We start from the raw sequence: 27,757 nt of genomic DNA on the forward strand, positions 1-27,757 counted from the left end.
GTCCCTCTGCTGTGATGTCATCCAATAGATGAGTGGCTGGCGGCTGCGATGCGCATGTATGCAGTCCACTGCCTCAACGCATCACAGCGAACCGCACTTGACAGCTTTCCAGGTTAGAGGGGGGGGGGGGGGAACAGACCATTCAAGGGAGGAAACCAGACCTTCTGAATCTCCACCAGCCAGCCGTCATCCGCATCCACCCGAGGTAGAGGGTTTCCCGCAGCTCCTCTCTCCCTCTCTCACCTCGTGCATCATATTTGTGGATTAATCATGTTTCTGTTCTAACGCACAGATGACAGCGTGACCAGGGCGGTAAGCTGTTCAGATACCAAAACAGCCGCTTTGTTGAATCGGATCTGCTGTGACTGGACATGAATTCGGCGGAACAGACGGTTACGTGGTTGATTACGCTCGGGGTGCTGGAGTCACCGAAGAAGACCATCTCGGATCCTGAAGCCTTTCTGCAGACCTCCCTGAAAGATGGTGTGGTCTTGTGCAGACTGCTGGAGCGGCTCAGCCCCGGGTCCACGGAAAAAGTAAGGGCAATGAATACACCCCCAGCTCTCCTCCTCTGCATAACCAACCGACCGCCCGCCCCGTCGGCGTGTCTGCGCGCTGCCCAGATCCGTGAAACCGACGCAGTTTGTTGTCTGGCCTCTCTTTCTGCCCACTGATCCATGAGGCAATTTCTTTTGTAGGTCACAGCAGCCCGTGTTATTGTCTGCGATAACAGCACTATGGTTGCACATACGTTTGTCAGCGTGTAAAAAAAAAAAAAAAAAAAGCCGTTGTTTCCATTGCGTACTGTTCTGCTCTGTAAAGCAGCACTACAGCAAAAGAAAAATCGATTGATCAAATGTATCAGGAGCTGTTAGATCCACTGGTGCTTTATGGTCTTTATAATGAAGGCCTCGATAAATATGCCTTGCTCTGAACCCTCTACAGACCTGCCTCATCGTTTGAATCCCCTGTTTTAAATTTCTCTTTAATCCAGGGCGATGAGGTTTATATGTCAATGTAATTCGATGCACACAGAGTGATCAGCCGGGGATGAGTGGCTATCTGTACACAGACCATAAGAGTGGGCCGCCATTGACTGCAAAGGCGCACAGACAGCGATAGACCCTCTCCCCTTTTAAAGAAACAGCGCAGTGTTTGTGTCTGTCAACGTATAGCGTCAGCCAGTTTGGACAGCTACCTGAAGGAGGCAATGTTTTCCTAAAAAGAGGATGTTCTGCTCGAGGCTACCTCCACCTCAAGTGTGAGGAGGCAGCCAGGTTCTTTCTAGTTACTCCCTCAAATTGAAAGCTATTTCTGTGACATATATCCCACCAATATATATTATTTTGCGCAAGTGAAGGGACCTGAGATTCGTTACAATAAACCCTCTTGAAAATACTTCAAATGGTCTATCCACAGCAAAACAACTGGGGACACAGTAGGTCCCTCATACTGATGGCTGTAATCCAGTGTGGCTAAACGAGCCAATACTGCTGATCTAAATACTGTTAAATCTGCTGCTGTCACGTTTCGGCCCATTTCATATGTTTTATTTCCAAATAACTGCTAAGAGGATTTCCCAAAATGGGTTGAATGACTCTGCCTTTCACCCTCAACATTATGTTCACTTGGCAACATAATAAACCATTGCAATTATAAAGCAATCACTACTTTAATATAGCAAGATGAATGACTTATGTGTATGAGCACCATATGAAAAGTTTTAATTCAAAATGAAGACGGTGAAGACAGGCCTCTGTAACAGGTAAGTTATTTCTTCGGAAAAATGACAGTAGAAGTCCCCAACAGATGTGAATAAAGCACTGTAAATAAATACAAAATGAGTTGGCAATAATTAAAAGGACATTGCCTGTCAAATGCTAGATTTCTTTGGCCAATGCAGATGTTTTATTTGAACTTTTAAAAAAAGTCTGATTCTGAAATATTCTCTAAGAGTCTTTGTTGGATTTTACATGAATGCATAACAAACTTTCATTTGGATTACTTTAATTAGGTTATTAAAGAATTAAGATACATTACCACGCAGAAAATACACTTGTCACTGCTCTCTGGTGGACCAATCCAGTGGAGATACTTTTTCACCTCGAACATACTGGCATATCCAGATAAATCTGTTACAAACTAACACATAAGTGGCATTTTTACCGAAACTCCTACTCTTAATATTTCACTTCTCCTATTTTTGTTTATATTTTCATCTTCCCTTGTTTTCTTACATAATAATGAGCACGGTGTCACTCTGTTTTGGCTTCATTCCTGTAGCTCCATTCAGGTCGAGCAGTTTCCGTGAGTCTGGTCTGTGCTGTGTATGCATGTGGTTCAGAAGATAGTGGGACATGTGGGCCACAGCTGCCAAAGCAGTCCGATCCTATACATGCTAGTGATGTTACCTTATAGACCAAAGATTAGAACAGGAGACAGTCCTTGCCTCCATCACTTGCATTGCTTCTGAACATTTGCTCCACAGTTTCCTCACTCTTCCAATATAACGTGAGCATGTACAGCCTCACTTTCACCTTTTCATCTTTATCCTAAGAAAAGCTTCTTTTTTTTTTATCAGTGACCTTGTGTTTTGATTGCCCTTGGTTGTATTAACCATTGAATATTACATGCACACGTATCTCTGCCCTGGATATGTTACTGTGCATAATGCCCTTGTTAACATCGTGTCTGTGGACAATGAGGAAAATCGGAGTATAACTGAAACGGATGAAAATGAGAAATGTGACGGCTGGAGGCTGTGGATGATATTGCGAGGAAAATTTGGTGGAATGTGAAGAAAAGTTGATTTTGCAAAGGGAAAATATATAAGAGAATGTTAGAAACATGGAAAAGATGTGGTCTAATACAGACCTGCAGTTACAGATAAATATATACTTAGATGCTCTTTGTCATGCATTTAAACATTTCACCTAATTGCAGTTATCTATTTGTCAATTGTAAGTAGTAAGAAGAAATATACTGAAATGCCACAGATATGCTTGAAAAATAGCGAGTCCATTTTACAGCATGGTTTGTCCACCAGAGAGCACTGACACGTTTACTTTTAACTTTAAAAACATCTTGATCAGTACATATGGACACAGTTTAAAGTCCCTCATTAAAAATGCTAGTTTATGTTATGTTTTAAGGTTAAAATAAATACTGACCAATTTATTGCCAATTTGTTGCCAGCTCATTAGAGAATTGTTAATAAAACCAATACAGTAATATTAGCTGTAGAATAAATTGTATTATGAAGTTTTCTAAAGAGTTAACTCTTGTCATAGCTTTGTGGTGCTGCTGTATTGCACTAGTGTTCCTAATATTTTGCCCATTGAGGAGGGAAAAGTTTTCTTCATCTTACTGTATTTTCTTAAATTTTTGTATCCATGTAGTTGAATAGAGTTGTTCTAAAAGCAATGGTGGAAAGTAACAAAGTACATTTTGTCAACTACATCAGTAATCTGCTGTGTACACACTGATGCTTCAATATTAATAATATTATGATGTCATATATATATATAAAACAATGTATCAGTCAGAGAGGCCAAACCAGTACTTTTACTTTAATACTTGAACTACATTTTGCTGCTAATATTTATGTATTTTTATGTAAGTAGGATTTTTATGCAGGACTTTTAGGCAAAGCAAGTTTATTTGTATAGCACATTTCAACAACAAGACAATTTAAAGTGCTTCACATAAAACCATTAAAAGCATCAAAACATAACGCAAAAGAAAAGAACATTTAGAAACACGTAAAGGGTATCTTTTTTAAAAAAAAATTATTATTGTATTGGTACGTTTACATGAACGCAGGATCCGATTCCTTCTTCCACTGTATATAAACCAGCGCACCTATAGGCTACACCCTCATCAGTGGGGATCCCTATTTGTCAACGTCATTTCCCTCGACCCAATCCTCCAGCCTCCTCCACTTCCCCGCTGCGGGGTTTGTGTTCAGCCTCCCGGAGTGTCAGGCCCAATGCTCACACACACTCTGTAGAATGCGCGTCGAACAAGGAGAAGATACGTGTTTAAAGACCGATAACCGCAGCGTGGAAAGCAAGACGCCTGCAGCGCGAAGTGCAACTTTGATCTCTAACCAGCGTTTCCGTCCTTCCAGATTTACCAAGAACCGAAGAACGACGGCGAGTGCCTGAGCAACATAAAGGAGTTTCTCAAGGGCTGCACATCGTTCCGCGTCGAAGTAAGTAAATATTTCGCTCTTATATTTATATACATATATATGTGTGTGTGTGTGTGTGTATATATATATATATGTGTGTGTATAAATATGTATATACATATATAAATAAATATATATATATATATATATATATATATATATATATATATATATATATATATATATATGCTGTTTATAGGAAACCCTTCTGCACCGAGAGCAGCTGCTTGTAGATATAGAGTTTGCATGTTTTAAGAGGAGACAATAGACAATGCGTTCATGGAGTGAACGGCCGGCCGGAGCTCCTGACAGAGAGGGAGGAGGAGTGAATGTGCAGCCGAGAACAATCACCCATCGCTCGCCCATGAGAGTCGAGCTTGACCGTCCAACGTGGGGAAACAAATGCAACATTTTGGCAACCTCAGTGGACACTGATTGACAAAATCCTTTTACAGTGGAGCCCATTCACGTTTCCCACTCCCACTTCGAGGCGCCTGGATCATGTTTACGCTTTCTAATTAATGCAAAGCTTTTGTCCTCGTGCTCATGCGTGGCTTTATTGTCACCAGCACCTCACACTAGCCATTGTGCATGCACTTTATTTGTCTGTCTTCTGCAGCTATGACCAGTATTAGCGCATGGTTATATAACTGGGTTTTATTCCAATATAGTTGTTGCAGTCTTATTATTATGAGGTGTGAAGTCTAAACATGTCCGGATTAAGCATCTCACCCATGCAGGCCTGTACAGAAAATGAAGTAGTTCTGGCTGATGAGAATACCACTGCAATCTTAAACAAATTGAGGGCAGAGTCTTTATGACCAGAGTTTATGGCTGTGCATTGGCCAGTGCATAGAGGGGTCATTGAACCAGCCTCCTCTGACAATGCAACTCAGTGTTCCTCAGCATACAGAGATTGCAGCCACTGAACGAGAGGTGGAGCTGGGATGACACAGAGCACTGTCACATTGAGTATGTGAAACATGTCATTTAGGAGTTACGGACATCTGAAAATGCCAGGGGAAGCACAAGACGTGCACCGTGATTAAACTGAAGTAGTTTTGACTGGCTGCAGGGACAGATTCTGGCAACAGGATTGAGCAATAATCTGCAGCTTTTCTGGTGACATGCAGTAAAGTCACCCATCTTATCTCCCGGAAGATGGACTCTACTCAGTGCTGTCACTATTCCAATAGTTTTTTTTTTTTTTACTCTATGTTTGGTCCTGGTGTGCAAGAGTATGATCAAATGATGTGACTTTTAGAGTGAACTGCACAGAGCAGGATTACAGTGATTTGGGACATGGCTGTCCCCCGGCTCACCATCTGTAGAGAAAAGATGGATGTCTTCCAGGGCCCAGAGCACTGCTGGCTCAGACCCCAGGTAGCTGTGGCGGCAGATTAAAGCAGTGGATGTGAAAGGCCGACAGAAAGACGCTGTGCTTTTGCAGTTCTGACATCTGGACTTTCAGCTGAGTGTTGACGTGCTAGATGTGATGTGTTCGTGTGTGTGCCGTTGAAATCGTTCATCAGGATTGATCACTTATGTCTTATTTTGATCCCTTGCTCAGTTGAGACGCTCCAGACCGTGTCTGACACTTGAGCAGCTGCTGGTACTGACCCTTAACCTTTAATGCCTTTGACCACAGGAAGTGATCAGTGGAGTTCCCATGACCCCTCTGGTCCCTCTGGAACAGTCACGTAATGTCACCCTGCATCTACCCCGAGATTAATTACACATCCATCTGTCTACACTAACGGTGGAAATCATGTGATCTCAAAAATTAAAACTGGAAAAGGCCAAGCCATTAGTCATTTAATCCAATAAATATCCAATAAAAAATTCACCAATCGCAATATTTATGTGTGAAAGATGAAGTCTTTAAATTACAGAAAATATATAAAACACACTGGTTCTAAATCATCTAACTAATGTGAACATCAGATATGCAGGAACCACACAATAGTTGCCGCTCTTGCTCCAGTTGCCTCCAGCAGTTTGCATTTGAATTGTAAAAAAATCGGACTTTCAGGTTTACATTCTCTCCAATGTTAGGGCACACAATTGCGTAAGATGAACTGTCTGTACAGATAATCTGTATTGCAGCCATCGCCACCAGAGCAAGACCAATAAATTTGACAGGCTGATATTTCTAAGCAGATATTAAAATTCATCTTCTGGCATTGATTAAGCTCCAAAAAAACAACAACTCATCTCTGTCATTATACCATATTTAGATTTTCTTTTTTTTTTCTCCAAGAAATAAAATCCTCTAATGACTAATCTTAGATGATCCACCTTTGCCTTAGCAGCACGTAGCCGAAGCCACTGTGAAGTGCATGCCAATAGCAGTAGCTCACTTTAATCAACCACAAAGTGTCCAGATAAGCCAAAGTTACAGTAAAAGAGCAATCCAAATGTTGTGCATCGTGTTTGCTGCCCTAAAAAAGGAAAAAAAAAAAACACCCGAAAAAAATGTAACATTCTGCAGAACTCTGGACAGTAAAAGGCTAGCCACCAAGCAAACAGACGCACACACCAGAGTGCGCAGCTCTTTTTGTGTCCCGGATGTCAATAATCTGTTAGTAGCTTTGACGCAGACACTATCAGGCTAAGATACAAACTCCATCCATCTATTATCTGTACACCTTCAGGGTATGAATAATGGATGGGTAAGAGAGACTGGGGCTGGAGCCCATTCCAGCTGAGTTTGGGCGAGGTTGGGGTACATCGCATCGCCGGTCCGTCACAGGAAGACAGACAACCGTTCACACCTACGGACAAATTAGAATCACCAATTGATCTAACATGCATGTCTTTGGACTATGGGAGGAAGCCCGGAGTACCCGGAGAAAAGAACCGTCCAGCTGTGATGCCACAGCGTTAAACCGCTGCACCACCATGCCGCTGTAAAACCCAAAATACTTTATGAAAAAATGTTTGTTCTCTCAGTCAGAATCATTACTGTTTTTTTTTTTGCATTGCTCTGAACGGGCGGCTCACTTCGTGTGTGCGTTTGTAAAAGCTGTATTTTAACAGCTCATTATTCCTGATTCCTGATCCGGTGCTTGAAAAAAAAAATATTTTGATAAGTTAATATCATAAACGTGCGCTGACTAGTCGACTTTTGAACTGATGGCTGTTAGTCTAACAGCCCTTTTTCTTAGGGATGTGATGTATGAAAGTCCGACTGTCTGAATCTGTGTTTTTGAGATTGTCTGGCAGTTTTAAAGCACAATTGCGCAGCTATGATGTTTTTTGCTTATGACCTGTCTTGTAGCATATAAAAAAAGATCAGATGGACATGTGAACAATGTTAAAACTCTCAGAATTAGAATCAGCTTTATTGGCCAAGTATACTAACACGTACAGGGAATTAGACTGCGTTTGTGCCTTGTTCTGTGTGTGCAAAAACAGACATATAAAACATAAACAGACATATAAAACATAAATAGACATATAAAACATGAATAGACATACAGCTAAGAAAGAAAGAAACAAATATATACGCAATGGTTTACTCTCCTCGGGCTGTAATCGTCTTGCTTGTCTCATGGGTTTTTTGTCTTCAGTGTGGTCTTCAGGAACTGAAGCACATGATCATGTAGAGGGAGGTCAGGTGACTAACTTGGCCAGTGAAGAATATTCCATTGTTTTGCCAGAAAACTGCTCGAATGCTTCGGCTGCATGTTTCGAACCATTGTCTTTTAATTTGTGGCATTTTTCTGGAACAAACAAGGTAAACGACGATGATACAAATGCTGTCCACTCAAAATTAATATGAAGACCCGTAAAACTGAACGAAAACACTCAATGTCCCTCATTGTTTTTGGTGAATCTCATACTTCTGATATGTGACCGTATCCCTTTAACTGTAGCATACATGGAGTAGTTTGTTGTTATCCCTCGTGCAGGTAAACACTAAGTTCCTGGTTCGTGACAGTGTGGGAGTAATTTATAGCACCCTGAGTCACACAGGGGTGTTGCACCACCGTAACAGCCTCCTCCGAGGCATCAGTACCTGACTGTGACGCTGAGGCCGAGCAGACAAGTCGTAGCTCGTCATGTTAGTCATGTTCATTATCTCCACATGGATCTTTAAGGTGTATCATTCATCGTGTTTCTCTGTGAACCTGTTACAACCACCTTTTAAGATGGAGGAAGAGCTCCCATTTTGCACAGGCGAGAGAAAAGTTAAGTAAAAATACAGAGTGTGAGTTTCAGTTTGAATCCCAGCGAGAATATAGACGAGTGACGAAGAGGATGCTTCCAGCTGAAAGCTCACTAAGGGAGTCTTGTTGCTGTGACACACACACACACACACACACACACACACACACACACACAAAAACACACACTTAACACGCATACATACAGTATACTCCAAACCCAGTCATTCACATATCCCCTGAAGACATATCTGCAATCAGAGCGGAAGATGAAAGAGACTCGTATCTCTCAGTCACTCACCCTCCGTGCAGCTGAAGCGAGAGTAACTTATCAGTTGTAGCCGTTCCACAGGAAGAGAGGGGACAACTACAGTCATCAACAGAGATACAATCACTTCGTATCCATTCATACTAACTGAGAACCCAGTGAGAGTCGTGGCGATGGTGATACAGACACTACACTACAGTTTACTTGCAGTTGAATAATAAGGTCGGCGTCCCGCTACATTTTTATTGTGACCAAACACTATGAAAAGACCTTAAATCGTAAATGCAAACGTTTGATTCTCAACACGCTGTCTTGACTTGGATGTCTATCCCTCCCATTAGTAGCAGGGGATCCTAATAACGATCTATAGTTTTTCCGTTTCTGTTTGTTTTATTAATTTGTCCTTTTGTTATGTGGGGCCATGTTTGTTTTCATTCTCTGTCTGCTGCTCTCAGATGTCTGTAGCACAACAGATCTTGATCTTAATGAGATTATCTGTTTAAATAAAGATTATGCAACAAAAGAGGTCAAAGACACAGCGTGTAGTTTCATTGGAAATAACGTCATTTCACCTGAAACCGTTGGACACTGCGGTGTTTAGCAAACATCACTTAAACACAAGACTTTGGATGAGCCAGAGAGCCTCTGATCACAGAATATGTAAACAACATTCTGCATCTAACTATATTTGATGAGACTTTCGGTATATGACCGCTTTTTTTACTTGGCACTAAAAACACACGAAAAAAAAAACAAAAAAATTATGTCCAGCCGTACTGAAGCATGATTCAAAAGTAAATCTATTAGTGGGTTTTCAGCCATGGACTGCTACATATGTGGCGCACTAATTAGATCTGTTGTAGAATCGATTGAAATCCGTGTCAATCATGCTCTTCATAAGGAACGAACATGTCTTAGTGCAGTGGTTCTCAACATACCTTGATCTGCATGACCGTTGCACACAGTGTTTACTGTGATTCGGATCTGGAAACCCTGTTCACATTAACTTTGGTCAGCTACTCGGAAGTGCAGGTTAATCAGTGCCCAGCGTCAGTGGTTAAGTGTCATGACGTGAAAATCAAATGTTTTTTTGTTTTTTTAATGCTGTTGTCGCGGTGGTAGTTTTGGCACATATGCTGGTCAGTGCCGATTGGTTGAAGGCTGCTCCTACAGTTTTAGAGTTAACCCTACGTCCATGCCTACTAAGATGCAAAGAGTGGGAATGATTCTCAATGGAGGGAGCTAGAGGCGTATATTCCTTCAGTGAATTCGGGTCGGTTAACACCAGACTAGAACTTAACTTGTGGGACCCAAAAGGAGATTGTGGAGCCATTTTGAGTTGGTTACGGATGTGTGCATGGAAAAAACAAAGTTCTGCCCTAGTTGTACTGTTGCTGCCTGGCTTGGGGTGTATATTTTTAACTGTGGCTGAAGGCGTTGTGCATTACAGCTCAATTTTCATGTGAAAAAGATTTGAGTGGCTTTCAAGTGCAAAAATGTGGGAAATGTGGCTCCTTAGGCTCTGCCAGTTAAGACCACTGATCTAGTGCATTGTTTTTTGGGGGGCGCAACAAAGGAAGTGCTGCTTATGGCACAGAGGAAAAGCTATACCTCTAGTGACCAAACAATCACTTCATTAATTAATTGGTGAAGCATCAGAGAATTAGTCAACATCAAATCTGGTAAAATGATTGTTTGATATTTCATTATAATCTGCGTACGTGATAAATCCCTTTTTGTGACATGATGCTGTGATAGAGTTGACGGCATCTATGAGTTTATCTATGTGCGTTTGTGTGCTCATGTGTACTGTTTGCATTAATGTGTACATCAATACACATGTACTTTTAATTGTTTTATATTTTCTTTAATTCATTATTTTGTGTCTTTTTCTATAAGTTTTATAACTATCATCCAAGAAACCAAATAATAAATCATTAATGAATTATATTGTTTCATATGTTGTTACATATTACGATTATGAGTTTTAGAGCTTTGGGTTTTTGATTATTGGTCTGACTAAGTAGTAATTTGAAAAGTTACTTTGGACTCGTAGAACTTGTGATATATTCTTGGCGAAGTTTTCTTGTTATTATTAAAGATTGAAAGATTTATTTACTAATCGAGCAAATAATAGCCAGATTGAACAATTATAAAAAGTAATTGTTAGTTGACACCTGAGGCCGCTGACCCAATTTACACTTGTTGTTAAAATCTGTGACTGTTTCCGCTGCTTTGAAAATGACATCTGACACCGGCCTGGATTGGGTCTTGATATCACTTCACAATTTAACCCTCTACGGAAGGCTTTGGATAAACAGGAAATAAATAGTAGACGAAGTGTGTTTTACCTTTTTTATTGGCTGCACCAAGGTCCAAACAAGTGTTTGTTACATTGTAAACGTTTGATCCGGTTAGTTTTGGTTTCACATTGTAATTCTGCGAGCGCACTACAGAACTTTCTCCCTTTACGCAACCTTGATTGGTTTGTAGATGGGTGTGTTGTCACTTCAGCCGGGAGTCTTTTCCACTTGATTAGAGTTTTTTGTCCAAAGAAATTACAATTAAATACTTTGTCTCTTCTCCCAAGGCATTACTGCAACTCATTTTTGCGTCTTTTCCAGTTTTTTTTTTTCTTCTTCTTCTATTGTTTAATGGGTCTCCACAGCCTGCCTCAAAATGCTCCAAAAGCTCACACTGCAAACAAACCGAACCATGGTTCTGTTCCATCTGGTCAGAGACCATCTCTTTTGGTCAGATCAGATTGTGGTCCTTTGACTGTGGTCTGAGGCATCTTTCATACCTTTTATTTTGGTTCAGACTAAACTGAAAAGTCCAAAGTCCCGGACCAAACAAAGTAGATGTGAAAGCATCTGTGGCTTTGGTCTTTTTTTTTAATAATATTTGATGACCATGATAAAAAAAACAAAAAAACTATTGTGAACCTTATCCATACAGTGTTTTTCATGATGCAGGCAGATAAGCTCAGTTTCTGTCAGGGCCTTTTGTAATGTATATCATTCAGCCGTTGTGGAAGAGGACTGTGAGTGGTCTGTTTGGAGCTGCTGCAGATACGCGTGTCTCTGCTGAGCTTGTGTGTTTCACCCATTACTTCTGTCAAAGATAATGAGAGCTATCGACTGACTGCTCGGTAACTGGCACTGTGGCCAGCTGATGACACAGTCCTGCTGCGCTGAATTTAGTGATTCGCTTTTCATGGGGAAATGCCTTCGCCGATAACTTTCTGTCCTCTCTCTCCTCCACAGCCTTTCGAGGCCAGTGACCTGCTGCTGGGACTGAACTTCTCAAAGGTGCTGAGCAGTCTGGTTGCTCTGAATAAAGTCACTGCAGGTTAGTCAGAACGTGTTCAGTGTGTGAGAGTGTCATGATGCCCGTGGGGGGTGTAGGGAGGTAGTTCTGAGTGTGTGGGTGCTGCTGACTGCAGGTACCAGGTCTGGTTTATTTATATTCTGCCCTATTTAACCAGATATCGGCGTGGGCAGTGATTCGGTGTGCGCCCGGCACTCTTCAGCTCTCCGCATCAAGTCGTTTGAGTCGCTGTCCTCTCAGGCTTCACTGGGCCGAACCTCCAAGCTGCTGCAGAACCAGTTTCGCAGTCTGGTAAGGTTGACACTCGCCGCCACCCAGTTAATAGATCAGAAACACAGTGAAACTGAGTCTCTGAAAGGCGGACACAGTAGTGGTTTACACCGATCACACATATTGCATTTCAAAGCAGTTGTTAGCACAACCTTCAGTTTTTGATGAGCATGTGCCTGTGAGCTGTTGAGTGAAGAATCAATTATGACCCAAAGCAGTTAATTCAGTGCAGTAGTCCTGTACATGTTTTAATATGCTCAATTATAGTTTCTGAGGTGTTAAGCCACATAATTATGGAGTGATTAATGGATAGTTAAAGGTGCTGCACTCCCACACATGGTGCTCTCAGCTTTTACAAAAGTAACTATTCATATTAGACCTCTGCTCAGGCCGATGGAGCTGTGCAGACAACAACAAGATGGCACTAAACTCTGTGTATTAATAAGGCTGCAGTTACACCAAGTTTGCACCTCGTTACTATCCTATGTACGTAAACAACAACAAGACGAGACACATTTCAATTTAGTCACGCTCAGTGCGTTGATTGAATAAATATATAGGTTATCATATTTTAAGACACAACAAGAGTTCATTAGCTCATCAATCCGTCAGACATCGCTTTTTTATTTTATTTGCGAATGAAAGGTAGTCATGGTGATCATCCCTTTTGAGAAGCCTTTTCATTGAAGCTGTGTTTAAAAACTCGTGCAGCGAGTCGGTGCCTGATCCGTTCTGCACACGTACACACATCTTTTACAATACTGATCAATCAACTCCACGCTGACTTTTTTCATTTTTTTACATCACATTAATTCTCACAAGTTATATTTGATTGAACCGCATCTCATCTTGAGTTCTATATGCAGGCTTACAGCAATATCTAGAGAGCTGGGAAATAACACCAGTACCCCGGACAAATAAATAATAACGAATGGGAAAGTTATTTAAAAGCATATACGGTAAGCAGCAACGATTGCACCGCAGTAGGGTGTCTGGAATGAAATCCTTAATTTTGCACCTCAATACTAAATTGCTGTCTGTCACAACTCATTTAAGCCAAGAATCAATCACAATTTAGTTGAATCCAAGCAAAACCAGCAGCAAGAAAACAGCCAAAAACTGCAGCCACAGCTGATTCACACCTCGAAGCTTGTTGCTTGCAACATAGATGATGAGTAATAAAGGTTATTCCATATTTGCTCTTATTTTTGTTTGCTTCTCCTCCTTCTTGATGACAATCTTGCCTTCGCTCGTCAGGACATGTCAGAAAACAGCGGGCAGCAGCTGCTGGTGAAGGCACGGTTCAACTTCCAGCAGACCAACGAGGATGAGCTCACGTTTGACAAGGGTGATATCATCGGCGTGACTCGTCAGGAGGAGGGCGGATGGTGGGAGGGGACGCTCAACGGCAAGACCGGCTGGTTTCCTAGCAACTATACGCGCGAGGTCAAAGGCTCCGGTAGGTACTTCAGCTTCCTCTGGGCACATTTTCCGGACACATTTCAACCCGATGGGTGATAAAGATGCTCTGATTGGGAATTGTGAGGAAGATTCTGATCAGCAACTTCATGAAATTACAATGTTTGGATATGATACTAAAACATTTTTACAGAAAGCTCCTACATAGAGACTCTCATAATATGACTTTCCAACCAGCACAGAGCATCACAGCTGCCTCTGTCACTGTCTTTCCATCTGGCCCCATAACAGAAATGCAGCTCCACATCTGTTGCCCCTGGAGGCCGGCTGTGGTCCGTTGTTTTTTTTTCCACTTGTACAACAGGTTTAGAGGCCATGTGGCATGTAAAGAGATGCCGGGTAAAACAAGATGAGCTTTTCTCTGCACAAAAGATTTGTCTTACAAAAGAATAAAAAAATCCAATCCCACTGTTACTCAGAAACTCTTATTGTCACTGTTGGACGCATTTGTTAGGTTTTGAGTTGGTGCCAGTTTTGACAACTCTGCTCGTATTGTGACCAAGAACATGTCAAATCTTGGCCCATCAGCAACTGTTTTAATTGGCCGAGGATGTTTTTCTTTATTTTCTCAAGGGATATAATAGTTGCTGCCCAATGCGGTTGTTGTGTTTAAAGTGGTCGCCAAATGCTGTGACAAAAGAATGAAATATTGTTAATAAACATGGACTAAAAGTGCATTTCATTTCTGTCCAAAGCGTCACATACCTCAGCGATTTATTTATTATTCAGATTTATTTGAAAATTAGCACTCACCCACACACCATTAATAAAATGGAAGTTATGATACATTGATAACATAACTTATTGTAGCAAGATTTTTTTTACATTATAACAAAATTATTTAAAAATAAAAAATAATATATATATATATATATATATATATATATATATATATATATATATATATATATTTTTTTTTTTTATTTTTTTATTTTTTTATTTTTTTTTATTTTTTAAAATTTTTAAAATTTTTTTTTTTTTTTTATATAAGAAATCATTCAGACATAAATTACTTAAAGCTCAGTGTTTTCTGAAGTGGAAGTATGTGCCCTAAATCCTTTGCTTTCTTTCTGGCCACAGACAAACAAGTGTCCCCCAAGTCTGGCACCCTGAAGAGCCCACCTAAAGGCTTTGACACTTCTGCAATCAGCAAGACCTACTATAACTTGGTAAGGAAGCAACTCTACAGTTATTTGAACTATCTTCTGTCAGTCATGTTTTTCTGTCTGTGCCTGCATCTGTGCTTCTTCCATTTGTAAATGATCTTCCCTGAGAGAATCTGTCTCCTCAGTCATCTAACCACATGATAAGCAAAGTGAGTGTCTGTCTCACACACAGTATGTAGGATGCATCGTGTAGCACTTAGCAGCAGCTGTAAATCCTGCCTCTTTATGTCTATTTGGTACCTGTGACTGATGGTAGGTAACGGATGGAACCAAACCAACATTTGGTTTGTAAATAGTTATATTTTTAATCAAAAGTCAGACACTCTTAATTTGCCAGCTACTGTACTGTAATACAACAATCTTCATTATAATTTCATTACATACAGTAGTTAATCAGAGACATTTGTGCATAAATGAAAGCATCATGAATGTTAAAACACGGATCGGTCAATCTCCAGGATCTGCTAACCAAGGCATGTATTATTAAATCGGTGATACGCATCAAATTAGCATTATAATGCTTTAATTAATTTATCACTAAAAAGATTTTGGCACTAGCTCATGAAATAAACATATTTTATGTGTAATAACTGTAAAAGCTGTAGCTGCTTTATGAAAGCCTATGATACATGGACACTAAGATTTATTTTTCCTTTTGTTGTAGGTGTTACAGAACATTTTAGAGACGGAGACAGAATATTCCAAGGACCTTCAGAGCCTCCTGACGAACTACCTGCGGCCTCTTCAGAACATTGACAAGTATGACTCATGTAGACATTAAACAGATTATTTTTCTGGGATTGCTGAACACCATGAACCGGGATCAGATTTTGATACACAACCTAAACCACAATGATGACCTGAACACTTGACCTAAATGTACATGTCACTGAATATGTTGTCACCACTTTGAATTTTCCCGTTATCACTTCCTCCTCCAGGCTGAGCAGCTCAGATGTGGCTCTGATTCTGGGAAACCTGGAGGAGATCAGCACCTTCCAGCAGATGCTCGTCCAATCACTGGAGGAGTGCACCAAGTTAGTCCCTCCCAGCGCACACAGCCCTACTGCAGCAGCATCCTCATGGTTTCACAATAAGCAGAGTGACATCTAGTGTTGGGCTGCACGTACTACAGGGTGTTGGATTAGACCATAGACTGCAGAAATGATGGCGTTACAGCCCATTGCACACATGTACACATTCATACAGTCTCTTGTCTTCTCATTGTTGGAGAGTTCATATACTTGGTATAAAAAAAAAAAAAATTCCCCTCGGGGATTAATAAAGTAAATACCTACCTACTTTGTCCATATTTCTTTTTTTTTAGGCTTCCTGAAAGCCAGCAAAGGGTGGGTGGCTTCTTCCTCAACCTCATGCCACAGATGAAGGCTCTCTATGTTGGTTACTGCTCCAACCATCCCTCTACAGTTAATGTGCTCACCCAACACAGGTATGTTTGCGTCGACTGCATTTAGTATTACTTTACAGTGTTTGCAACCTGCCTTTATAGAGCGAAGCTGGTCACGTTGAGATGTTGATCTTGGCAAGAGTTGTAGTCAACCTGCTGATCATGGGGGATATTGTGGCTTTTCATTGTTGTCACAACTACTTTTCATTGTCAACACAAAGGCTGTCGAGGCACTGATTTTGTTTTTTCTCTCTACAGAAAATGAAATGATTTGAATACATCCGAAGGACAAACTTTCAAAGGCTTTCAAACCCTGTGAAGAAGCTACTTGTGATGTCAAAGATAATTTCTGTATTGTTAAATGATGAATAATTAATTGTATTTCTTTTATCTCCTTCCTGCAGTGAAGTGTTGGGGGAGTTTATGGAGGGCCGTGGTGCTGTCAGCCCTGGGATCCTCACTCTGACCACAGGCCTCAGTAAACCCTTTATGAGACTGGACAAATACCCCAACTTACTCAAAGAGCTGGAGAGGCACATGGAGGTGTGTGTTTGTGTGTGAACATCTGTCTACAGCTGTTGTGTTGCGCGTTGTGTTCAGTAAACAAACATGTTTCTATTATTTTAGGAGAGTCATCCAGACAGGCCAGACATTCAGAAGTGCATGGCATCCTTCAAAAACCTGTCTGTAAGCTGAGCACACTTCCTCCACAGTCAGACCTGGCATGTAGGCAGACTTTATATGAATTGAAATTAATGAATAGCAGGCCTTGAAGCTGTTGTCTGTCTCCCGTCCCACTAGGCGCAGTGCCAGGAGGTGCGTAAGCGTAAGGAGCTGGAGCTGCAGATCCTCACCGAGTCCATCCGGCTGTGGGAGGGGGACGACATCAAGACCCTGGGCTCTGTGATCTACATGAGCCAGGTCTTAGTGCAGAGTCCTGTGTCAGAGGTACAAACACACACCATCTGCTGCACCTCCTTCCCCTGCACTTCACTCTGCTATAAAACTGTGTTTTTATTATTTTTTAACTAATTAATGTTATTAAAAAAAAAAAAGGTTAAAGATTAACAATAATGACTTAACAGGTTGAAACTAAAGACTGTCTTTCAAATATACGATCTAAAACTAACATCAAACCTTCAAACATGTTTTTCCTGTGTAAAATGAGAGTGCTTCTCTCCATCACCTCATCTGTTTACATAATTTGGTATCAAACCTTTTAGATTTATGGTTCCCAACCTCCAGGACATGGACTGATACCAGTCACTGAATGTTTGCCTCAGGAACAAAAGGAAACAATGACTTGTCAAAAGAACTAAATAATAATTGTGGTCTACAGTGAAGAAAATGTTCAGAACTGCTCATCTAGATCACACAAAGAAATGTGAATCATCTAGTGCCAGCCTTGGGTTTGCTGTAGAAAACAGCTTACACGTGTAAATTTTATCCTGTCAATAACAAAACGGGGATGTACCATATTTTGACAGCTGTGTCATGTGTAGCCAGAGTGATTGACTGATTGGTTACAGACACACGATGGATATGTTGTTCAGCTTTCCACCTGCTAGTTTACAAATGTTCCTGATGTCTTCTCGCCCAATTGTATTTTTTTTTAAAAGGATTTCATGTTATTATAAATCTTTGATTTGAATGGACTTGGTCAGGTCTTTCCATCATAGAGTTGTGATACACAAACTGAATTATGCTTCCTAATTCTCTTGCTTCCACTCTCCCATCCTCTCTACATTTCTCTCTCTTTCTTAAACTGCTTCCTGTTTGTCAGGAGAAGAATGAGCGTTACCTCATGCTCTTCCCTCACATCCTCCTCATGTTGTCTGCCAGCCCCAGGATGAGTGGCTTCATCTTCCAGGTCAGTAATTACTAACCCTCCTTTAGAGCAATCTGATCAAGAGTTCTGTACATATTATAATGGATAAAAGGTTTATTTTTATGAATTGTGTCTGATGAGTTGATTTCTCTCTGCAGGGTAAATTGCCCCTGGCCAGCATGATCGTGACCAAACTAGAAGACTGTGAAGCCCATAAAAACGCTTTTGAGCTCAACGGTAAAGCTGCTTGAGACGCGCAAGATGCTGCATTGATTCATTTACAGGCAATGCCTTCAACAACATCGTCTTTGTCTCCGCAGGCTCGTTGTTTGACCGTCTCCAGGTGATGTGCACCAACCAGCAGGACCTGCAGGACTGGGTGGAACATCTGACCAGACAGATCAAACACACTGCAGCCACAGCGCCCAGCCACAAACCACTCACTGTTCCCTGCCACACGGTCAGGAGCTAATCATTACTCACCCACATTCTGATCATTTTCATTCTATTCACTGGTAGACAGCGTGGAGTAAACACTCTGAATGTATATGTTGATTTCCCACCGGCTCTGACCCCTAAAGTCAATATACCATGAAAGGTTGGCACATAATGTTTAGCAATCATCTCAGCTGACGGCACAGTCTCATGTGAAGTGGCTTATTTCTCACTTGGAAGGGCTGTGGTACACAATTGCCTTTAATGAAATGAATGCACATGCATAATAATAAACGTTTATCCTTTGAAAAAAAAAAAAGAACAATGATGGTGATTTTATTAACATAACAGCCAAGGAGGTGATGTTTTCAGTGGAGGTTGTTTGTTTGTTTGTCAGCGGGATTATGGAAAAAGTTCTGGCCTGATTTCTGAAACTTGGTGGAAGAGTGTGGCCTTGGCCAAGGAAGAAGCTATAATGTTTTGGAGATGATGATCCGAATCATGTTACCGATCCTTAAAATGTTTTCACTTCCATTATTGTAATTATTGGGATAAAGCATTTGGCCTATGTAATGCCATGCATCTTAAAATCCAGTAGATGGTGGTAAAGTTTAATAGTGATAAAATATAGGCTCGTCTAGAAAAACGATGACTTCATATCACAATCCACATTCCCAGGTGCCAGTAATCCTCAGGGTTACACATGTACTTGCTCCAACACAGCAAGCAGCTGTTAAAGAGCACTTATGGACAGTAGTTTATTAGGGGAGAACTGGAACCAGTACAACTGAGAAGTGAGGCTTCAGCTGGGCACACATCATTCTAATAGTTTAGAAATATATCCAGACACATGTTTGTATATAGTTGTTGCAGTTGCAGATTTGCATATCAAAGAAGAGTGCTCTGATGGCCTTGGTGGAGGTCTGTGCTCTGCAAGGTGCTGCTCTAGTTTCCAATACGCCACATTTGCATATTGGTGGAAACATTGTGCCAAACAGAAACTGTGATCTGTGGGACTAATATGATGCTGCAATTGTTTGGGCTGATTTAAAAATGTGGAAGTGTCACTTGGGAGATGTATATCTTTTGGAGAAATTCTGGGCAAGTGCAACAAGGAGTAGATCCAAGGACACACCCAAGACGAAGTGAAAGAGTTGCATTGCACATTTGGCTGGACAACATTTTTGGACTCCTACAAGATTCTGCAGGGTGTGGCTGGGATATGTGGCAGCATTAGGGCTATCGACGGATGCATTATTAAAAGAAACACTATTAATAGCTTTTTGTGTTACTGAAGACTGAAGTTCAGATGAACGTTTGAAGTGTTTGAATGAAAGTCTTTATGAACTGGTGGCATATTGTGAATGCGACGCAGGTACCAACTCTGAAAGGTTAATGTTTGCCAACTGGCACACTTTTCCAAGAATTGAATCAAGTTTGAATGAGCTACCTGTTCGTTAGAAGTTGTTGGAATTAATTTAAATGCAACTCACGCAGCCAAACCATGAACCACATTGTAGACTTTGTAGACATTTTTCGAGTTGGTCTTGTGACTCACTTGAGTGAGAAATATTACAAAGTCTTACTCTTACTGCTCAAATCGTCTAGTGTCATGATTATCTGCTCAGCATGGCCTGCTTTTTTTCTGCATTTGCGCAGTAAAGGCAACAACAGTTGCTTAGTTTAAAATATCAAGGTGTCAAATCAAACAGACAATTTGGAGTACAAGGTATAGTCCGTTTTTTTTTTTGTATGATTAAAAAATACATTAACGATCCCAACAACACATTCAATGTTTTGTAAATTCATCCCTGCACAAGTTGTCTGCCACTCCAAATCCATACATAAAAATCAAACCAAAGCATTTGTGAGTCAACTTGTACAGTAAAGAATAAAGTCCTGTTAAGGTGCATTAGTATTTGCTAATCAGTACATTTTAAAATAGATTGCATGGTTATCAGGTAAAGAACCGTTGTTTCTCTGGGATGGAAGAGGACTGTCCATAGTGTGATAAACGGGCTTTCTTGTTTTGTTTCCTCAGCTCCCGTCCCACCCTCTCACTCCATCCCGGCATGCTGATGGGAGAGCCATGACAGTGGCCCCCACCTACCACACCCTGCCTCACCCCTCCTCCCATGGAACCTCCCACAGCACCATGATGTGGGGCCCACTGGAACCACCAAACACCCCCAAACCCTGGAGCCTCAGCTGCCTGCGACCTGCGCCACCACTGCGGCCCTCCGCCGCCCTCTGCTACAAGGAGGTGAGGCATTGCGTTTTTATATGCAGTTTAAACATTTATGTGTTTGTTTTTTCATGTACAATTTTCTTCCCTTCTGCTCTGCATGTGCAGGACCTTAGTAAAAGTCCTAAGAGTGTGAAGAAACTCCTTCCCAAGCGAAAGCCTGAGAGGAAACAGTCTGAAGAGGAATTTGCCTTGAGGAAGAGTACGTTTAACTTCCTTCCTGTTTATGCCTAAAGTTTTTTTTTTTTTTTTCATATATAAAAAAAATAATTGACATTTTTAAAAATGAATTTAAGTCAGCCTTGCCAAGAGAAGATCACTACCACTCTGCAGCTATGAGAGTGTAAATGATCTTCCATCCAGTTTACAGCTAGAAAACAAATAAGTGCGCATCTCAGTATGTCCAACTATTCTTTTGAGGTTTGCAGATGCTGACATTTATGGATATAGTAGGAGAGTAACAATGAGAAGAGACATGAGCTTGTGAATAAAATGTGTTCTTCTCTTCCTCAGGTACAGCTGCTCTGGAAGAAGACGCCCAGATCCTGAAAGTTATCGAGGCTTACTGCACCAGCGCCAAAACCAGGCAGACCCTTAACTCCAGTAAGCAAAAACTAAACCTTACTCGTACGTGTACGAGGGTCGATGCAAAGCCTACGATACTGTTCCTGTTGCACATGAACGGTAGGAAGCCTCGTAATGTGCAAGGAACGGCTAGAACCTTCATGAGTGTGTACTCCAATTTTTGTCACTTGATCATCGTTTGCACCCGAGTTCCACACGTGTGGACTTGAAACTCGAGCAGAGAGCGCACGTCAAAGCAGGGAGTCAAATCCAATGAGTTGGAGTGGTGAGGAGCAACGCGCTGAGCATCAATGCTGGAGAACCCGAGTGCCATAACACCACAGTTCAGATCATTTGCACCGAATGCTTTCCCTCAGAAGCTTCAGAACATCACAGTGGAGCTCGGTGTTGACAGTCTGACCCTGGGGGAGGAATTCACAGTGCATAACCCCATGAAGTTCATAGAAAACCCACCTGATGGCGCTCCTGATCTGATGCACCACTACTCACAAAATTGTGTGTAACTCGGGTGCTGATGTTGATGAAATGACAAAACCTGGGATATTTACTCGCAAATGTTATAGCTTCTCCCTGCTCTGTGCACGTCACGGTGCAACTTCCCGTTCACGCACAACACGAGCAGTCTCTGAACCTTTTGATGTTTGTGCACAAGAGAAGAGAAGCACATGCTGGAGCAGCTGTACCTGCCTTCTGTACTCAGTGTCTTTCTTTTAACGCTGTTGTTCTGAACTGATCCTTCTAACAGTATCTTCTCTTCTTCCTGTCTCTTCTCCATTCCTTACTTTTTCGCATTGCTCTGATTTACCTTGAGTTCACTCCTTTCTCATCTTATTTTGTTTTCTTCATATTGTGCTATAATTTCCTCCACGTATTCTGATTCCCTGCATCACCCCATCCTGCATTTGGCGATGCTTTTATGATTTACCATTTGTTTGCGTGCTGCGTATACCACCTCCTCCCCTCCACCCCCCCGCACCGTCACTCCTCTTCCTCCGATCATCATTTCCTCCCTTTGCATTTGCAATCTCTCCGCCTACCCTCGACCAGCCTGGCAGGGCACCGACCTGATGCACAACCACGTGCTCGCGGACGTGGACCAGTCCTGCGTGGACTCGCCGGGCCGCCGTAGCAGCGTGTCGCGGCCAGAACTGAGCTCTGATCTTTCGGAGGACTCTGACTATGACTCCATCTGGACCACCCACAGTTACAGGATGGGCTCAGTGCCGCGCAAAAGCTGCATCTCTCACCAGAACTAAAGAACGTACAGTACTGCCACGCTGTACTTTAATGTAACGTACAGCGCGCTTACCTCTTTTACCTTCAATGTATTCAAAAGAAAAGTAATTTTTTTTTTTTAATTTATCTATTTATTTTCTATTATATTTGTTCATTTTTTTTGTTAACTTATTTTGTTTATTTATTTTTCGACGGTTAGTTTGATGATGTTTTAAGCATCTCCCTGTTGCCTTTGCCACTTTCCCTTTTATGTGCCTCCTCTCTTTCTGTAGTTGTCATGCAGTAAGTGTTTGGTAATTATTGTTAATTTATCTTGAATGTGACCACTCCCCTTGTTTGACCATAGATGTGGTAGTCTCTCTCAGCAGAGAGCACAGGGACTTTTGGAGTGGAATATAGGGGGAGGGAGAGATGGGGACTGAGCTTTTCCTGTCTGATATTCAGATGTAATTCAGGAACGAGTGTATTCTATTTACCATGTACTACTTCTCTCTGGTATGTGTTCTTAGAGTATGTATGCTCAAACATAGCACAGATGCTACACAAGCACGCACACACAGGTTCAGGCACATATGCCCCTGCTGTCTGAAAATATAGCAGCATGCAAAAGTTAAATCCAAATTCTCAACATTTTACATCTTAGTTTGAAGTTTTGTTCATGTTGCCAGGCCTAAACAATAAAATCCATCATATCCAGGCAGCTTTCGAAGTTTCAAAGTCCTTCAACAGTTTGTGAAATTCAGTCCGTTCTTTGTCCTTTGTCGTAGCTGCTACAGAAAGAGGAGACTATCACATACTGTTCTTAGTCAAGGTTTGGATAAAAGTCAGTGTACAAAGAATGGTGATTATGAAGGATCTGTTCATCCGATGTACAAAAAGCATATTTTCACACTTACCTCCAGCAGTAGGTACACGTGCAGATAAAGTACAGTTTCAATCCAGTGGGCACTACTTATGTAATTCCACTCGGCTCTATTGTACAAGGTTGCAGGCAGTGACTGAATATGTTTTTTTTTTTTTTAGTATTTTCAGTGAACTGACTCTTGATGTTGTTAACTTTAATCATTTCCTTTATTGTGTAGTCTCCTAACCATCATCCCTGATCAGCCTGAGCTTGCATCCAGTAATCTTCCTCTCTGTCAGTGTCACAGGGTTGCATTTATACTAAATCTAAGATCCTTTATCAAATATGTTTCAGATAAAACCAGTTGTAGTGTACCAGCCCGGCACTACTAAACTGCAAACCACAAACTGAAACAGTTATAGTCCTCTAATACAAATTAAATGCCTTTGTTTGACAGGGATATGTCTCCTGGTAGTTAAAGGAATAGTCTGTCACTTTGGGAAATGCACTTACTTGCTTTCTTGCAGAGAGTCGGATGTGAAGATCGATATCACTCTCAAGCTCAGCATGAAGACTGTAAGCTTGTCTGGATTTGTCTTAAGGGAACAAAATCCAGCAACAAGCGCCTTTAAACAAAGAAAATACAACACGTTAATTCCTGAACATTAGGGATGTCATTTACATGTCTTTATGCTCGGCATGGATGAACATGTCTAGACTGGAGCTTCATACTAAACTAACAAGTGTGAACTGATGGATCTTCCCATCTCACTCATTGGAAAACGGAATAAAGTATCTATCTTCATGTTTCAAACTCACAGTTATGAGTCAGAAGAATAGAAAACAACAAATCACTTTGAACAAATTGCTCTGCTTTGAGTCCTTGTGCTTAGATGCCTAACCAACTGCTGGCTTTACAGCTCATCTTACACCCTGAAAGAAAGCAAATATCCTTATTTTCCCCAAAATGTCCATCTGTTCCTTCAGAGTGTAGCTGTTTTTTTTAGCGGAATATCTCTTGCAAACATCGCTCGTGTCACAACAAACTAGCACCTATGCTATGGCCTCCTAAGCCAGACCTGCCTGTGCGCTGTCTGGCTTGTGAGGCTCCCCACGCTATCTTGCATTAATGACTATTTTTATGAAGAAGTATTTTTCCAGTATTGGTATTAAAAGTACAGGTTGACATGCTCTTACAGTAAGCAATGTGAGCGACAAATGGAATATATTGGTCCATGTTACAGGTTCAACTGTTTCTGAAAGGATTTTCTTTATTGTATTTATTATTTTTTATACAGCTGTTTTTCTTAAATTATTTATATTTTATTCTGTATGTCGATGTTTACAAAATGGTCCCTGTAAGAATCATTTGTTTTCTTTTCTTTTTTTTTTTTCTTTTTTTTACGTTTTATTGGTCTGTATCAAAGTTTACACTGAAATTATAACATGAGGTGTTTGAATTATTTTGCACAATCATGTAATGGGCCAGCGGGTGGGGGTGGGGGCGGGGTAAAAACTGTTAAATTCTGTACTTTTTTGTCGTCTACCTAGAGTGTGTATGATATAATCCTAAAGGTAGACTTAAGTATTCAGTGTTACTGTAAAGTAAATGCTCATTCGTAGTGTAAAAGTTCACCTTCAGTGGTTTAATAGCATTGAGGGTTAAAAAAAAAAAAAAAGAAGAAAAGAGAACCAAGAGATTGCAATTATACAGGAACATTTCTATGTGAACTACACACTCAGCCTCAGAATACTGTCAGAGTGGACTTGAAACATAAAGAGCACATAGTCTCCCTTTCTGTAAATACTAGTTGTCTTGGAGCAAGAAAAAAAAATCCATTCTACCTTCTATGAGTGTTTGAGCTAAGAATATCACTGTCCTTCTATCATGTGCTATACTTTGTGACAGGTGTATTCTGTGGTTTAACAAGTCAAACTGTGGGACAAGCAGGGTGAAGAGACCGACTGTCTTTAACCAACGTCGTCGTCTGTGTGCTCTAATGTCGTACTCAGTTCACACACGTGTGGCCATGTCTTCTCTGCAAACGGCGCCTTCAGTGTATTTGTTCTACACTGTTGAAGTGTTCAAGTCCCAAAAGCTGTATTATGAGTTTTGAATAAATCTGTCCTTTGGTAGACTCTGGCATTCTGGTGATTTGTTGTTGTCCAGCAGCAGATGTGATCGTGTTTTGTTTCATTTCGGAAAGATGGTGTTCTCATTAATTTTCCATTTGACAGAGATCTGTATTGTGAATGATTGAATATGCTTGTGTGATTTTTTTTCGCTAGATATTTCCACAGCCTCTCATTTCCTTTCACTCTCCTCTGACTTCTGTTTCGTCTGAGATCTGGTCTGTGCATGACTAACACACTACTACTACTACTATCAGCTGGGGTGTTTGTTGTTGCCTTCTCTTGAGTGCTGACTGTCATGTCAGTGAAGTATTTTACTGAAGATGACACGGCGACACAAAGTGAAGTGTACGTTTTTGAGTGCTCTTCTGTTTTGAAACAGGGCCGCAAAGGGACACAGGGCTGCATGTGATTATCCCCGGTGAGGAGAAAGTTCTTTTGGAGGATCCCAGTCGCAATGGACAAAGTGCAGTGGAAACAAAGTAAGATAATGACTATAACTGGGGTTTTTTTCTTTCTTTTTTTTCATGTTTTTCCTTAGTCTTTACATTTTATAAATCCCACGTAAAGACCAAAGCCAACGCTGCCTCTGGCACTCGGCTCCAAGCACATTTGTTCCTACTGAAGACCAAAATCACAAATCCTGCAAGTAATGATATTATTTATCATTACTTTATTATTTATTTATTTAAAACGGCTGCGTTTTTATGAAGGACTCATTCTAAGCAAGCTTAAAATCAAAAATGCTTAGGTTCAGGGGCATTAATTTACACTAATAAAAACACAATTATAAATATTATGTTCCACCTATGTCAGTAGCGCCCCCTAAATCCTCCCTACTGAACCTTAAAACTAACTAAGACTTAAAACTAGACTCATGCGTGCAATGAAAGTGATTTTGGTTGATGTAATTGTAAATGTAAGTTGTATCTTGTTAAAGGAGCCTGGTGGATGTGGTGTACGCCCTCAGGGATGAAGTTCAAGAGCTCAAACAGGTGAATGTGGGATTTTTCATGGTAGATCATTATCATGTGATTCACTGTTTGTTAAACGGATTTGGTTTGGTTTTATGATCTGAAAAATAATTGCTAGACATCGTGTTAACTAGTGTTAACATTTAATCAAATTAATTCGTTTTGATCTTTTTTTTAAAATGTTTTTGCTAATGATAATGTTCCTTTAACTTTAAGGTTGAGACAGGGTGTTTAAATGTCTTCTCTAACTCTGATAATAATGAGTCCTATGATTTTCCGCTCCAGGATAATAAGAAGATGAAGAGGTCACTGGAGGAGGAACAGAGAGCACGGAAGGATCTCGAAAAAGTTGTGAGGAGGGTGTTGAAGAGCATTAATGACCCGACGTGGGATGAGACAAACCTGTGAGGCTCATGTGCACATCCCATCTGAAGCTTTCAAGAAGAAAGAGCGTGCACGACACGTGGACTAGCTCGTACTGTGTGTGAAATGCATACTCGCTTGCATAATTTAAGGTCGGTTGTTTCAGTGAAAGCCATGGTGCATCTGTATGCACGTACTTGTGTGTGTGCTTTAAGAAGAGTGTTGTTACTTCCACTCTGCTTAATAGACAGGCCTCACTGAAATGTAATGTTGAACTGCCCTGAACGTCTATTCCACAATTACATTCCTTGAACACTAAGCAAAGTGAATAAATCATACACTTCTATTACTTCAACATCCATCATCAGTGTCTGTAGCTGCGTTCAGGAAGAACATGGCTGCAAGACAACTGGAGAGAGCGACTCTCCCTCTGTTTACAATCATTTAACAGGACCGCTGTCTAGCGGTACATAAATCATACTTCAATGGTGTTAATGATCACAAAGGCCTTGGAGAAGTCTGAACTTGAACAATTCCATTTCATAACCTCTCTCATGTTATTTATTTTTTTATGGAATGATATTTTCAGGGTATCTTTCTCGGCCACAGGCTGAGCCTGATGCTTTTAGCTTGTAGCAAAGCTTGTGCCAGGAAACTCGTCTATTGTGTCTGGGTTTTTTTTGGTTTTTTTTTTATCCTTCTTATCCTCTTTATTGTTTGACCACTTTGCGGTTTGAAAATCTTTGCGGGCATCCTAAGGGAACTGTACAGCTCTTGAACTTGTACTGTATAATGTAAATACTGCTCAAAAGATGAGCCTTTGTCCTTTGAG

General features: G+C 40.9%; 1 protein-coding gene across 5 annotated transcripts; it reads left to right on the plus strand.

Annotated features, from left to right (window-relative positions):
* On the plus strand, positions 1-27,757 carry arhgef7a (Rho guanine nucleotide exchange factor (GEF) 7a). Of its 5 annotated transcripts, XM_069154155.1 has the most exons (22): positions 118-536; positions 4,130-4,213; positions 11,896-11,980; positions 12,117-12,250; positions 13,487-13,688; positions 14,789-14,877; positions 15,539-15,633; positions 15,816-15,911; positions 16,202-16,324; positions 16,687-16,825; positions 16,910-16,969; positions 17,084-17,230; positions 18,066-18,152; positions 18,269-18,347; positions 18,431-18,570; positions 20,587-20,808; positions 20,899-20,992; positions 21,304-21,393; positions 22,423-22,602; positions 25,971-26,070; positions 26,529-26,583; positions 26,848-27,754. In XM_069154155.1, the coding sequence occupies exons 1-22, from the start codon at positions 372-374 to the stop codon at positions 26,968-26,970; spliced, it is 2,589 nt and encodes an 862-aa protein (XP_069010256.1). In that variant the 5' UTR covers positions 118-371; the 3' UTR covers positions 26,971-27,754. The 5 variants fall into 5 exon arrangements, with proteins under 5 accessions (XP_069010252.1, XP_069010251.1, XP_069010256.1 ...); XM_069154151.1 differs by lacking the exon at positions 22,423-22,602 and having other exon boundaries at positions 1-205; positions 293-536; positions 20,587-20,992; positions 26,848-27,757; XM_069154152.1 differs by lacking the exon at positions 22,423-22,602.

The sequence above is a fragment of the Embiotoca jacksoni genome, unplaced genomic scaffold, assembly GCF_022577435.1.
Source record: "Embiotoca jacksoni isolate LCO1_2020_lvr unplaced genomic scaffold, fEmbJac1.0.p SCAF_2, whole genome shotgun sequence".
NCBI classification, from domain to species: domain Eukaryota; kingdom Metazoa; phylum Chordata; class Actinopteri; family Embiotocidae; genus Embiotoca; species Embiotoca jacksoni.